The following is a 14,551-nucleotide window of genomic DNA, read 5'->3' as shown; positions in this document are numbered from 1 at the left end:
TAAAGTGTTCCAAGGACTTTTTTCAAGGATTGTAGGCAAGATAAAAACCAACCTCTAGTTGTTGGGCAGCTTCCTCAGCTCTATTTAACATAAGGACCTTTTCTCGGATGTTACGTATATGCATGTCACCCAGCATCTCTACTCTACGTACTGTGTTTCTTGAGGGACACTGAGTAAACAAACAAAAAAACAAACAAAATATTAACAACAATTCGGTCAACGATTAATTTCCTTAATTAGATTGAAGAGATCACTGTTATATTGTGAGAAACATCTGTTTGGATTTCAGTATTTTGCACTGTTGCACAGCACTTTAGTAACAAATATGATGGACAAAGCTAGAGCCAAAGAAATTGTGTGAACATGTGTGAACACCAAAATTTTTCCTGTACAATCTACAAACACCCAACAGTTTTCATCCTTCAAAAGTACTTTTTATCACTTCTATGTACTAAGGATTGAGATTGATCAATACTGCCGAATCTGAACATGTCTAAAATTCTCCTGAAGTCTCCTGATGGTGTCGCAAGCTACGTCGCTGCTCAATGAAGACTCTGAAAAAGGAAACTTTTTAAGCAAATGTCTCCTGAAGTACTACATAATAGTCGCCTATGTTCATAAAATTAATTAGAACCCAAAAATGCTGATTGCCTGTTTTGCCAGTTTTAAACAAAAAAATCAAATCAGATACTCATGAGTATGCAACTTAAATCTGTTGTTAAGTGGTATGAGGTCTCTGAAATTGAAAGAGCTCCCAATGATTACACTTTAAGTTTGGTATAACATCTATGCTTGTACCTGAATGCACCACAAGCACGCCAGCAATCCGCCTTCGAAAGCATAAGAATATGCTCTGCAGGATTAGGTTTGCGCACACGATTCTAATCTGCAAAAAGCGAAATCCACCCCTACATCACCAAACTCGAGGAGAAACAAAGTGTAAGATAACACATATGGTAACTATCAAATGCTGTGATTTTTGTGGGCTCCCTATGATACAGGCATGAGAGTGAGGAATTTTAAAAAAAGAGGAAAAATGGCGAACAGAGGGAGCGTAGCGACCGGAGTATCGCCCCTCACGGCGGGGGGTCCAGGTGCGAAGCCCCGGTGGGGTCGAGGGGCGGAGCCCCCGAAGCCAGAGGGCTTCTACACTGTAAAAACCCTATTGAGGCCCTCTCAGGAGAGCAATTTTACAGGAAAAAAAAAGACACATAAATGAAGACAAAATGTTTAATTTGAATGAAAAAATAGCACTTTTTAGTACAATGTTACTGGTGCGCAAACCATTTGATGGATGGTTTGACCTGTGACCTCACCTAATTTGACCCCTAGATGACCTTTGACCTCAAGACCCTTCACCTCAGCCCTAGTCCCCCATCCACTGATCATTGTTACCAAGTTTGGTTTTAATTGGCATCTAGCAAATGTATACATAAAAAAATGTGTTGCGTTTGGATGATACAGCGATTTGAAATTTCAACTGCCTATACTTTTACATGCGGGCGGCCATCTTAAATTGGCCATATTTACTTAACAACATGACCGATGAAGCCGATTCTTGGATATGTGATGCACAATTAAAATTCGATTATTTTTTGACCTTTGACCCCTACATACCCTTTGGCCTATATAACCCCAACTTAAATCAACCCGGCCTAGACTTTGGCACAACCATGTGAGAAACGAAATGAGGTATGTGCCTCCTAAAATGATAGTCAACAAATTCAACAATACAATGAATGACATGCATGCATCAGTGCATGAAGATACAAAAAATGACAAAGAGTTTTAAGCTTACGGAAGAACAGTGTTACTCTTCCTCATCTTCAATATCTTCTTGTGGCTATCATTTCCCACGTGGTCAACTAGAGCCACGCGTCCACTCATTGCGTATTTGATCTCCTTATCACAAACAATGCAGAAAGCAAAACCAGGTTTCTTGATCAATCTTATGCAATGCGACAACTTCTGCCCGGTTGCACTGTGTGTATGATCCAGCCATTCCCACCGCCATAAAGTTCTTCACCAGTGGGTCTTTTCGATCTTCTTGAATAGCTAGCTTGCTTGCAGAAGTGCCCTTTCTAGGAAATCACAATCCCTCGACGCCATACTAACTCTTTGGTAATGTTTTTTAGTTCAAATATTTCGCTTTCGGACACGATTGTTTGGATTTTATTCACCCGATCGCATCTCTTTACAGACGAAATTCATGACATGAACCATCTTTAAAAAAGTTTACTATCGTCGGGTCAAAGGTCTTTTGCTATATAGCCTCATCCCCAAGCTTGTGGGTAGCCCAAGTGCACGATATGTTAATCTTTAGCGTCATCAAGAGTCTGATGGTGAGACTACTTTTGCTAATATTCGATTCCAGTCGTTTATCGCGAGTAAAACATGTACAATTCAGACGGGGATTTCCGCGATTTACCTAATACTTGAAAAACGCGGAAAGCAGTTATTCTCGCGGATTTGGGTCATTGAAAACGCGGAAAATCGCGGAAACGCGGAGATTTCTCATGCCTGATGATAGATTTACATAAATACTTACCAAGACAATTAATGACTGCGTTTCTTCATTATACAGTGCAGCTTGCGCACCGGATGCTTTCACAAATTCACTATGCCATGATGTATTTTTACAACTGCAATAAATTAGATAGCAAATATTGTTACACCAGATATTGACATATCTTTTAAAAGGGCAATTTTTTTAAGAGAAGGAAGGTTCAGAGCATTTGGATGACATTTTCACACCACATAAATGATTGCTAAAAATTATTACATAGTCAAATACCACCTGAAGTCATGCTTTACCAAAATCATTAGGACAAACACTGATGGCTAGAAAATAATAGCACTTAACATAGTTCTATCTTCTGACACAGGAAAAAACAAATTTATTGAGCAGTTACATACTTTGCATCTTAATATGAAGACAAGAAAATGATACTTACTAACTGCCTAAGTCATTCGGCATTTGAATGCTTGCCCTGAAAAATGTGTTGTTTGATAAACATGGGCTGTGGACAGGAGAAAATTAAATATTATTATTATATGATCAAAATTGCTTAAGTACTGCAATATTCATCCAAGATATATGATATATCCCTGAAACACATCTAAAACTACTATCTAAAATCTGTTAAGACTTTCTACGAGTTAACATTACTTTCAAATACAAGATTTTCTTTCTCACATACTTATGTTCTATACTATTCAGCAAGGTCCTTTTTTTGCAGAGCCCGACCGATTGTCCAGATTATAGAAGTAGTCATTGTGACGTCAATGCCGCCATCTTGTGGGTACGGAGTGCCTTGTTGCTATGATCACCGCGTTGACGCTTGACTGAAGAGGGGCGCCACGCGCTGCGACTTCCGTGTAATCGGGGGCGTAATGTCTAACGCATGACATGTAGAACGGCAGTACCCACAAGATGGCGGATCCCGCAGAAAATGCTGATGGCCTCTATTGCATAAAAAGAACTAGGTCATGCCTAGAAGACTGGGTCAAGCCATGCTGCTACACATCTTGTTCAGCAAATGATGTGTCAATGCGATTCAGACGTGATTTTATATTTTGCACTGCCTGACCGCTTGTCCAGTACCTGGGTCAATGCTGCTACGCATTTTGTTCAGCGAATGAGGTGCTATGTTTGATGATGATGTGATTCTAATTAGCCAATCAGAACCCCACATCCTTGTTTATGCTGTGAACAGCGCCAAATTTACAGGGTGAGAACAGACCTTGCCGAATAGTATGTAGTTAAGAAGAATTTTAAGTATACATACACCAAAGCAGTTGACTTACTTTTTGTTTCTTGGCCGTAGTCTATCTCCTTGAACAATTTCATTGTATGTGTTATCGTATCCTACATATGTTATGACAAAGAACTGAAATGACAAAAATTACCAGGAGCATATTTTGATTCAATCAAAATTACTAAATCAATCAAAAAACTAAGATGGAACACATAAACTCAGATCAAGACCTGGAACACAGGGTTTGACAACTAAGATGGAACACATAAACCCAGATCAAGAGCTGGAACACCCAACTTAAGCAGGGTTTGACAAGACAACATCACAATAACAAAATAAAATATACAAAAAAAACAAGAGCAGTATACAAACACAAGCAATGGTCCCAACACAAGTGGGTTACGTTAAAGACACAAGAACAAACTGAAACATAAACAAATAAGAAAACATTCCAAAAAGTATCTACGCATGCAAATCAGCTGATATTCATAAGAACCGTTTCCCCATCTGGTACATTTTTAAATTTTGTCATATATTTTTTCAAATATGCTGTCCGAAGTCATCTTTGAATATGAAGAGTTGACATTTAGATCCTGCCTGATTTGTTGACCTTGTTATCAACTCATTGAACTTTAACGTATGTAATCATTTGGCATACCCAATTACATGCGGTACATGAATAGAGCAGTTCCTAAAAACATAAATCAATCAACCCAAAATATGACATTTCACTAGCCGATCATCTCCTAGCTAACATCTTCTATCTGATTCAGACATATAAGATGTAATCAACATGAACATTGTGGGTCCCTTACCTCTCCTTTAACCATCTGAATCTTGGCATTCCACCAGCCACATGGCTCACCTTCTGCCGCCCTAGAATAAACCTGTCAATCAATAAATACAACAAGATATTCACTAATTAGCCATTCATCACTCAAATTAGGCCTATGTAATTACCTGGATCGTCAAAAAACAGTTGAAGCTTCATACTCGTTTAGAAATGGTAATTCATCACATATTCCTTTCCCCATTATTACAAAATGCGCATATCATGTTATTCATTACTGTACTCATGCTAAAAAACATCAGGTGAAAAAGGTGCAATCATGCTTTACTTGTGACCCATCACATCAAAACATGTTAGTTGTCATCAAAAAATTCAGATTTCTTGACCAAGACTCCTGCATGCTTTTACAATGACAGCTCACACATTGATGTCAGAGGTAGAATATTGAGTTCATGTGACAAATATAGTACTAGTTTAAGCCATAATGTACGATCTTATAATATGAAATTGGTTATATTTTTAAAACCTGATTTTTGGGCATATTTGTAATGTTTACACATGTCCCATCTTGCACGTTTAGAAATGGAATCGGCCAAATTTGTTGTGTTTGTAGGTCAACAGAGCGAAGTTCGACATAAAATCATAGTTCATGAATTATGACTTCATTTTCTCCTGTAGAACTGCACGTTAAATGGCTAAAATAACCAGTAGGGTTACTTGCCCTTGCTATTTCAGCTCAAAATCAACAGAAACCCTTCCCGACAACTAGCATTATTTCAGCATTTTGAGCATAACAAATTTAAAATTTAAAGGAAATCATACATTATGGCTTTAATTCCTTATTGTTTTCTATATTTATTCATGACATATTTCCCTAGTTATGTTTAAATATGGGTTTGCGCCAACTTCTGTTGCACAACTTACATTTGCACACTTTCTTATGAGATCAAATCAAATGCAAACATCAGCTGCAGAACTTTACTATAAAGTTAACAAGTACCATTGTTTTGATAAGGTGAAATAGCACATGTGGATATAACTGTATTGAGTCAACAATCCAGTTAATCCTGTTTGCATATCAATTACATCCATAATTCAAATAAATACTAGTTTTAGTCTCTCCTGTTTTCATAGACATGACATGTCATGTAAATCGTGTTATCATAAAAAATTTAGCATTTCTAACCTATCAATATATACCGGTAGTGCTGTCGCTGCTTAAAATTCATTGATGCTATTTCTTTCATGCAAACCCTCTCTCTCCATTCAATCTAAATGCACTTGATCTACTTGCAAACATCATTTAACAAGAAATCTCAATTTGATGAAGTATTTGAAGAAGATACCTCCCATTCACCAAATTCAAAAAAATCATTTTATATTTACCGGGACTGTGGCTTCAAGGGAGATGGGCACATCGTCCCCTGGACTACACTGACGGTAAATCTGTGAATAATTTTCAATTTGAATAATCAGTTTCCTGTACAATAATTACAAAGGTGGTGCATGACTTGGTCCCCACCCACCAGCTATCCCTCGCTCTCTTGGCTTCGCATTCACTGTTTCTCATTACAACATACCAAAATACATGTTGCCATACATAATTTACCAACTAGGTGTGGATCAATATAATGGAACAATATTTAATATTTACTGGTCGTATTTGTTGAGTAGAGTGTAGTAAAGGGTGGAGTGGTAATTACATAAAAGATTATAAATCTAAGCACTTGCCAAAATTCTTAAATAAGAGCACTTCCTACCTTAGATAATTATTGCCTAGGTGTAATTTGATTCCAAGCTCGACCATAAATAATTCTAGGCAATTTTGTAGCATACATTTGCATAACATATGTGCAAAATGTAATTCACAGTTCACACATAAGCAACTTTTAACAGTTTTTGAATTAACACAAAATGAATTTGCAAAATTGGGCATAATTAATGTTGTAAAAGCAACAGATGAAAGGCATTATTTTTAGTAATTTCAGCAAAATTTTAGCAAAATCATGTAAATTTAGAGTACGGTACATAACATTTGAATATAAAAAGAAGTCATGGACATCACATAAAACCTTTCATTTCAAGATTTTGTTTTTATTCTTTCAGCAAGTGATGACATTAGTGTTCCAGGGTTTGCATGAAATGTGTCAGAACCTTGCAGCTGGGGAACAGAGAAAAATACCTCTTGAAGCCATTCATCGGAACTGTTAATGCAAGAACAGTCTTGTAAATTGTTTTTAAAAAGTTTGCAATGGTACATCAAATCTCAAATGTAGTTTAGATGTTATTAAAATAGAGCTTTGATGTCATTTCATGTTTTTGATGATTTGATGATAACAATATCATCTGTCCTCAAACTTGTTGCTAAGCAGCAGCCAGCATCACCTGTACACTGATCTGCACTTCAACAAAAAGGCCAAAATCAGTTGTCAAAACATATGCACATAATATGTAGTATTATGTACCTTGTAGTCTTCACTCCCGAAAGGTCCACCAGGGACTATTATACTGGAAGTTTCAAAAATATATATTTTGATAGCAAATATTAGATTTTAATGATTTTTTTAAATGTACTTTTTATTTTCCACTTACCTCAACTTCATCTCCTGCTTGTAGATCTACTGGGTCATCATTGTTATCAGTAGGGGAAGACGCACTAATGCAAATGGGACCCGGCGCTCAGGAGCCCAGCTAAGAAGGAAGGAAGGAATGAAAATGGGATGAAAAGATCATGCCTTGATATTTTTACACAAAATTATGTTTCTTTAACAATTGCAAATTTGTTGTGATCAAATTATGAAGAATAAACTATACAATCCAGACACTATATAACTTTTGTCAAATGTTTATAATTAGTCCCAAACAAAAATGTTTGGTAGACTCATAACCGGTGCGATCTTACCTTTCCGATGTTGATTAAGATACTTCTTGCATCGATCCCGAGATGCGGACAAAACCAATAGTCATTTTGTCCCACATAAATGAATAAATAACAAAAACCCCGATCCCCGGTGGACTCACCCAAAAGGTGACGTCACACCATATGATCGCCTTATCCGACTTGGGATCCCCTACCGACCAAACTTGTAGGGGTGGCGGGTCCGGATAATCAACATCGGAAAGGTAAGATCGCACGGTTATGAGTCTACCAAACATTTTTGTTTGGGACTAGACTCAGTACACCGGTCGATCTTACCGCTTCCGATGTTGATTAAGATACTTCTTGCATCAACATCTGAAAGATCGATCTAGCAAGTAACCGACGGATGGAGGTACAAGATTGGTCAGCATCAGATCAGGGATCGGGAGCGGGTAACGATGGTTTTCGCGAGGTCAGAAAATATTTTCCCCAACGGTCGGGAAACAAAAAAGACCACGCGATCACAGACATAAACCTCCTTACTTAATAAGTTTGGTGGTTAAGAATAGCGACACTGGTTCTTACCATGCTGAGTATTCTGTATAGTCTGAAAACCTGGTACCCGTACACCACCGTATTATGATCGCCCGAACAATGTCCCGGTAAACCGCCCGCCCGTCTCTGATTACTAACGTAAACGGAAGTATCGTAGAGAAGGGCGAAGGTGGCTTCGGGACACCGCCTGCTAGATCTCCTCAAGGGACAACCGAACGGTATACCCAAGATGATGAGATAGCTCGTGTCGAGTGGGTCGTGGGACGCGAAACCTTCGCGATTCCCCGGACCCCACCAACACCTGGACCAGCCATTGCGACAGCGGCTGGACCGAAAGGCTCTGTAAGGGTGATGAATGCGGTCGTGAGTCCCTCGCAAGGCTTGTGTTCGGAAGAAATAGTGCTGCAGCGCCTTATCGGACACCCCAGCCTATCTTTGGCTTCAGCCGAACCTTGCCCAACCCTGGGGATTGGAGAGGGACGAATGTCGGTATGCACCGCGCCGTTCGTAGTCACGAGAACAGAGCGCCCGAAACAGTGTCGCTCCAGTGTTTGTGAACACGGAAGCTAACCTCGAGACCGTGTGCAACTCAGCACCGCCGTCCCGAAGCCAACGCCAAACCGGAAAGCCATCTTGAGAGTTACGTATTTAAGCGTCGCTTTTGACGGAAGGTCAAAAGGGTGACCCTTAAAGTAATCTAAGACTGTGTTGGGATCCCTTAGGAGGATCACTTTCCTTTTGGTAGACACTCGCTGAACATACCGTCGAGGCGTAGACTAATAAGGTAACCATCGGCTATGATAGTCGACCGCCTCAAACCTCGGTGAATGGAGAGGACAGCTGACTTATAGCTGGCCCCAGTGGCCCGCTGAAGTCTTGCTTGGAACTTTTCTGTCAGAAACTCCGAACTAGCCGCACAGAGGTTCTAGCGGGAGAGCTATTTGTCTCATTGCACCAAGCGTAGTATGGAGCCAGACTCTGGCTATACGTGCGGAGGGTAGACTTCCGCCTAGCCCCGGCGATGAGAAAAACAGCTTCTGATGAAAAGTATCCCTCCGCTGCGTGTTCCCTGGTAAGGGCCATGCAGCTAACTGCAGGTGCTCTAGTGATAGACTGGGTACCTCCGCTCCGGGCATCCGGAGTAGATCTGGTACTGGGAGTGCCAGCGGCCTTGCCGCTAGCAGAATGACAATGCAGTCTTCCCACCCGATCTTGGCCACCACCCTCATGAGTAGTGAGATCGGAGGGACTGCATAAGCTGTCATCCCTCCCCAGTCTATGGACAGAGCGTCCACGGTGAATGCTTGGGGGTCCGTGACCCTTGAGCAGTACACCGGCAGTGGATGATTGCGATGAGATGCGACCAGATCTTTCGAGGGGTGGTACATCCCCTTGAAGATCGCCTGAGCGACCTCGCGAGCAAGGGACCATTCTGCTGGTCCCGGCACCCTTCCTCGTGACAGATTGTGCGCGAGGATGCTGGTGACGCCCGCGATGTGTATCGCTCTCATCGTAATCTGCCTGAACTTGCACCACCCTATCAGGTGTCGTGCATGCAGGCTCAATCGTGGTGGCCCGGAGTCCCCTTGTCTGTTGGGGTAGGCTACCACGGTTGTGTTATCCGTCAGGACAACGGTATGTGATTCCACGATCACCTCCTCGTAAGCGAGGAGGTTGATGTGAAACTCTGCCTCTATGGCCCCCATAGGCCCGAGACGGAGTCTCCGTGGATGTGGACCCCCAGCCCCGCTTTTGACGCTATGGTCGCCACTACGTGACATACCGGGGTGCAGGAAACCTGACACCCTGGGTCAAATTGGGCTGATGGGTCCACCACCAGAGTTCCTCTCGCGCGATCTCCGACAACGGAACCGCGAGGGATATTGGTGACGACTGGGCCTGCAAGCAGGCTAGAAGGTGTAGTTGGGTAAGCCCTAACGAGAAACGGCAGTACAGTACGAGGTCTACCATACCGCCATTAGGCCTACCACCTTCATCCATGCCACAGCGGGTTTTGCCCGAGACTCGCCAAGAGTCAGGCACACCGCACCATGTTCGCCACCCGCTCGGGTGAGAGCACCGCGAACCCCTCCGTGAGGGTGATCTGGGCCCTACAAATAGTGGTGACTGCGTCGGGACCACGCTGGACTTTTTTGAGCTGATCAAAAATCCAGGGTCCCGCACCCTACCCCACGGACTATCAACCCCATGAGACCCGTAGTCTTCAGTGGAGTGCGTCCGTATATGAGCCAAACGTCCAGGTAGCAACTGATGTTGACACCCCTGTGCTTCAGGCACGCTGCCACCGCTCTGACCAAGAGTGTTAAACACCCTGGGAGAGATGGACAGGCTGGATGGCCGGTATCAAAACTGGTAATTTTGATCCTGTACCTAGAAGCGCAGATGCCTCCGATCTTGAGAGGCGATTGGCATATGCAGATAGGCGTCCGAGAGATCTAGCGATGCTGTTCCCATGCCCCTGATGGAGCAGGCTAGCACCGAGGCGAGAGTCCCCATTCTGAACCTCTGGGCCTGAAGAACGTGTTCAACAGCCTGCGGTTCCGGATGGGGCTCCCGTCGCCGGTCTTCCTTGGAGCCAATGGCTCCAAGATCACCCGTAGAACGGGGGTAGACCGGACAATCGCCCGCCTGTGAGAAGCTGTGTGATCCCTGTCAGTAGTGCCCGACGCTGGGGGCCGTCTGACGGCACTACTGTGGACCTCTGAAATGTGCAGATGAATGTGGGGAGACTGGGTTGCCAGTCTGTAACCCCCACTCACCACTGACCATACCCAGGCGCCAAAGAGATGGTTTCCCACCTCTGGGTGAAAGCCATAAGCGGTCGTCCCACTGGGAGATCCCCTGTGGAAAAACCGCTGAGCCCCAGGAATGCTCTGCCTAGCTTCCCTTGGAAGAGCGCTTGCTCTTCTTCGGGCTTGCCAGCTGTTCCTGTGCTACCCTTGCGCCTCCCAGAAATGGGTGCTGCAGAGGTAGTGGGCTCGGGTACTGTTGGTGGTGCACGGCCTGCTGAAGTCGGAGCTCCTACCCATGGTAAGGGCAGTTTCCGACCTCTTCAGAGTGCTCCCGTTGGTAGCTTCTTTGCACGGTCCTCCACCGTGGCGCAGAAGCATCCAAAGAGAAAAAGGACCCTGCCTTTCTATCGCGTTGAGCGATTGGAGTGGCAGGCCCCTCCCCCCGGAGCTGAGTGGACACCCTATGGGCTAGGCCCATGGAGCTCTCGTTGAGGCTAGCTGTTAGCACCGCTAATAGGCTCACCTCGCGGAAGAGCTCAGATGTTGTCTGAGCGTGATACGCTTGACGACATCTGGGTCCCTCTCGGATCCCCTCAGGTAGGTCCCGTGGTCCTCCCGCGTTACACGCAGAGGAAGCGTGCAAGCACGCGGCGTCATAGCTCTACTGAGCTCGACAGCCCTACGATATCTACCCGTGAGGTTTGCCGGGAATGAGAGTGTAGGCGTCCCTGTGAGGAAGCAGCAGCTGAGCATCCTACTGAAAGGATCCCTGGTCCTCCTCCATGGACTCCCCCTTAGGGGGTGTCCGGAGGACGATCAGTGCTGTTGCTCCCCTCGCGGGGCAGCGGGGGACGGAGACTGTAGTGATGTCACTACCGGACTCAGCTTCCGACTCCTTTCCCTCGCCCACAGTATCCGTATCATGCTCCGATGATGACGGTAACTGAGGACGGGCATCTGAAAGCGGGTAAGAAGGCATAACCACTGTGTGGCTCGCCGACTACCTGCCAGCAGAAGAGGGAGTAATCCGCAAGACCCTGAGGTATCCGCCATGGCACCACTGGGTCCGCTTGCTCTCGCAGCCGTCGTCCTAGCGCTAGCAGCACGGGGCCTACCCTGATCAAGATCTGGGTTAGCCCCAAGCCGGCTGGCCTGGTCAACAGCTGATGTTGGTACTGCGTGGCCATCGCTAGGCGACACTTGCCACGGTGCTAGGCCGTGGAAGAAACACCCTGCGGCGGGTACCACGGGGCATACCGCCGGCAGCTGACCCTGAAAGGATCCGCCACCAGGGTAACCCCATGGTACTGCAGTACCAGCACCGCCTCCCCCCCCCTTGTTGCCACAGAGACTGTGGCGACTAAGGCGGGGGCTGCGGTACCGGTGCGGTATCAGCGTGGGTACCCGTGGCGGGGTCCCAACTGTGGACCGCTGTACCCTCGCCACATTATGTTCCCTGTTTTTGGGGATCAAGCTGTGTGCTGGCGTGGTACCGGCGCTGTACTAGCGTAGGTGCCCGTGAGGGCTCCCGGCTGTGTACCACTGTACCCATGCCTCACTGCGTTCCCCGCAAGGGGATCAAGCCGCAGTGTATGGGTACCCGCTATACCGGCTGTCCCTTGGCTAGAGGGAGCTTGCCTAGTACCACGGGTAGCTGAGCGCAGATACCCCGATCAATCACCTCGCCACCTGAATAGGCAGCGTCCAATCAATGGAGCTATGCCCTGTTGATTTGACAGTGATCGATCAAGAGAGGGTAATTGACCCATTGACGGTAATGGATCACCCACGCTCCGCTGGCTCTCGAGGACATAAGTGGGTTGTTGATCAGCTAGGCTGTTCAAGCTACTTACTGTACCCTCTAGAGCTTCGCCCAAGGTCGCTGTGTGTGGCGGACCACTCACGGCAGCTATGGGCGGGTGCATAGCGGCTACCACTGAAGTCAAGCCGTAGCTCGTCTTTGTAGCTGCCACCGAATGCACCTGGGTCGCTGTCCCGTGAGAGACTGCGAGCCCAACCCCTGAATAATCGCCAGCCAGTCCCTGTGGACAGCCAGCAGTTATTCTAGGGCCCAGGGTATCACTCGGCGGTCCCGCCATGGAACGCTGCCGTGTGACAACCCCAGTTGGTTCTGCTAAGACTACACCCACAGCGTTAGCAGCGGTATCGTCTCTGCTGAACCCATGCATGCTAGGGTTCAACCCAGGCAAGCCCGGGGTACCCTTGCATGCTGCCCGTCGCTGGCTACTACTGTGGCTGGGAAACAAAATGAATGGCGTCAACGAGCGGCCATTTTGAATTGCTCGTGTGTCCCGTATACAAACGGAGGCACGATATGTAGCTAAGTTTTGGATCGTTTTTGTCACTTTTTCGCCAGAAAATGCCGTCAAAACTATCCTCAGCCGAACAATACCGGTTTGGTTTTACCTAAGGTGTGAAACTACAACCGTATATCTCGCTCGCCTTTGGTCGAGAAATTGATACACAGTGCTATGAACAATCGATAGGCACGTCTGTGTCAGTCGGAGACCAAGGAGGATAAGGGCGATCATATGGTGTGACGTCACCTTTTGGGTGAGTCCACCGGGGATCGGGGTTTTTGTTATTTATTCATTTATGTGGGACAAAATGACTATTGGTTTTTCCGCATCTCGGGATCGATGCAAGAAGTATCTTAATCAACATCGGAAACGGTAAGATCGACCGGTGTACTGAGTCTGCAGCTTTTTTTCTGACACAATATAGTTTATGACTGCTACACAATCAACTCTTAGTAAGCTCTTTTTCTAAAATCACTGAATATCAATACAGAAATCGATGCCTCCACTTAATTCTGTAATTATGACATCTGTATATACCCAGCAAAACAAACTGTTTTTCAGAAACCGTTCATATAAAAGGTAGGAACTGTTTTAATAACATTTAGTAACCATTTTTGAAACCTTAGTACAAAACATTGTAATATAATGTTGTTTGGTGTCAACAAAACATGCTGCCAAAATGTTTGCTAAAAACATTTTGCAGTAACATTTTGATAACACTTTTAAAATGTTGCTGTAGTGTTTTTTCATATACAATGTTTTTAAAATGTTTTCATGACCTTTATATAACACAACATTTAAATGTTAAATGTTTTGACCAAAATCAAAATATGTTCACCGTTCACCTTTATAATGTTATAAAAACATTTTTGTGTTTGCTGGGTATACCCATGATCCAAACTTACTTTTCTTCAAATTCAACAGTTACTTCTTCATCATGAATAACTTTTATTGTTGCCTGTAAAACAGTAAAAGAAAAGACAAAAAGAAACAATTGTAATTTTATTTTAACACTATGATAAGACATCACATGAACACAACTTGGTATCATTTTAAAACCACAGAATGCGCAAGAATATTTTACTTATGATGGAACAGGAGGAAGAAAACACTGAATGCAAATATGAAAACCAATTTAACATGGTCACCTTTGGTTTGTATCTGGGTTACAGTTGCTAATATTATCATGAAATCTGTCATTCTCAGTCCACATGCCTCCATTATGAGATTTTCTGTGGATGGTATCTAACACTGGCCTCCCCTACCAGGAGGTTGATCTATGACCAAGATGACCCATGTTATCTACACAGTAGTACTTTAATTGTGCATGGGATTCCAACTGATGGATGACATTTAATACCAGTTTTCATAAATAGATTGTCTCCTTCCTCTTTTAATGAGTCAGTCACTGTAAGTGAACAATGTCTAATCATGACTTATCTGATACATAATTAGGAGGTATTGCTTGCATTCTCTTCCACTTATAAAGTTTAAATTGCAACATCTAGGTTTTT

The 14,551-nt window shown here is 44.2% G+C and overlaps 1 protein-coding gene across 1 annotated transcript in view; it reads right to left on the bottom strand.

Moving 5' to 3' along the window:
- The window catches only part of LOC140155915 (RNA-binding protein FXR1-like), a 56,227-nt gene that overhangs the window by 19,086 nt on the left and 22,590 nt on the right, over positions 1-14,551 (bottom strand). The window contains 8 exon segments of the mRNA XM_072178934.1: positions 53-169; positions 2,549-2,642; positions 2,955-3,020; positions 3,808-3,890; positions 4,574-4,645; positions 7,141-7,194; positions 7,197-7,239; positions 13,943-13,995. Coding sequence (XP_072035035.1) covers positions 53-169; positions 2,549-2,642; positions 2,955-3,020; positions 3,808-3,890; positions 4,574-4,645; positions 7,141-7,194; positions 7,197-7,239; positions 13,943-13,995 — 582 coding nt within the window.

This window comes from Amphiura filiformis, chromosome 6 (assembly GCF_039555335.1).
Source record: "Amphiura filiformis chromosome 6, Afil_fr2py, whole genome shotgun sequence".
Classification (NCBI taxonomy): domain Eukaryota; kingdom Metazoa; phylum Echinodermata; class Ophiuroidea; order Amphilepidida; family Amphiuridae; genus Amphiura; species Amphiura filiformis.
The sequence above is the reverse complement of the archived record's forward strand: the minus strand, read 5'-3'. Positions and strand labels throughout refer to the sequence as shown.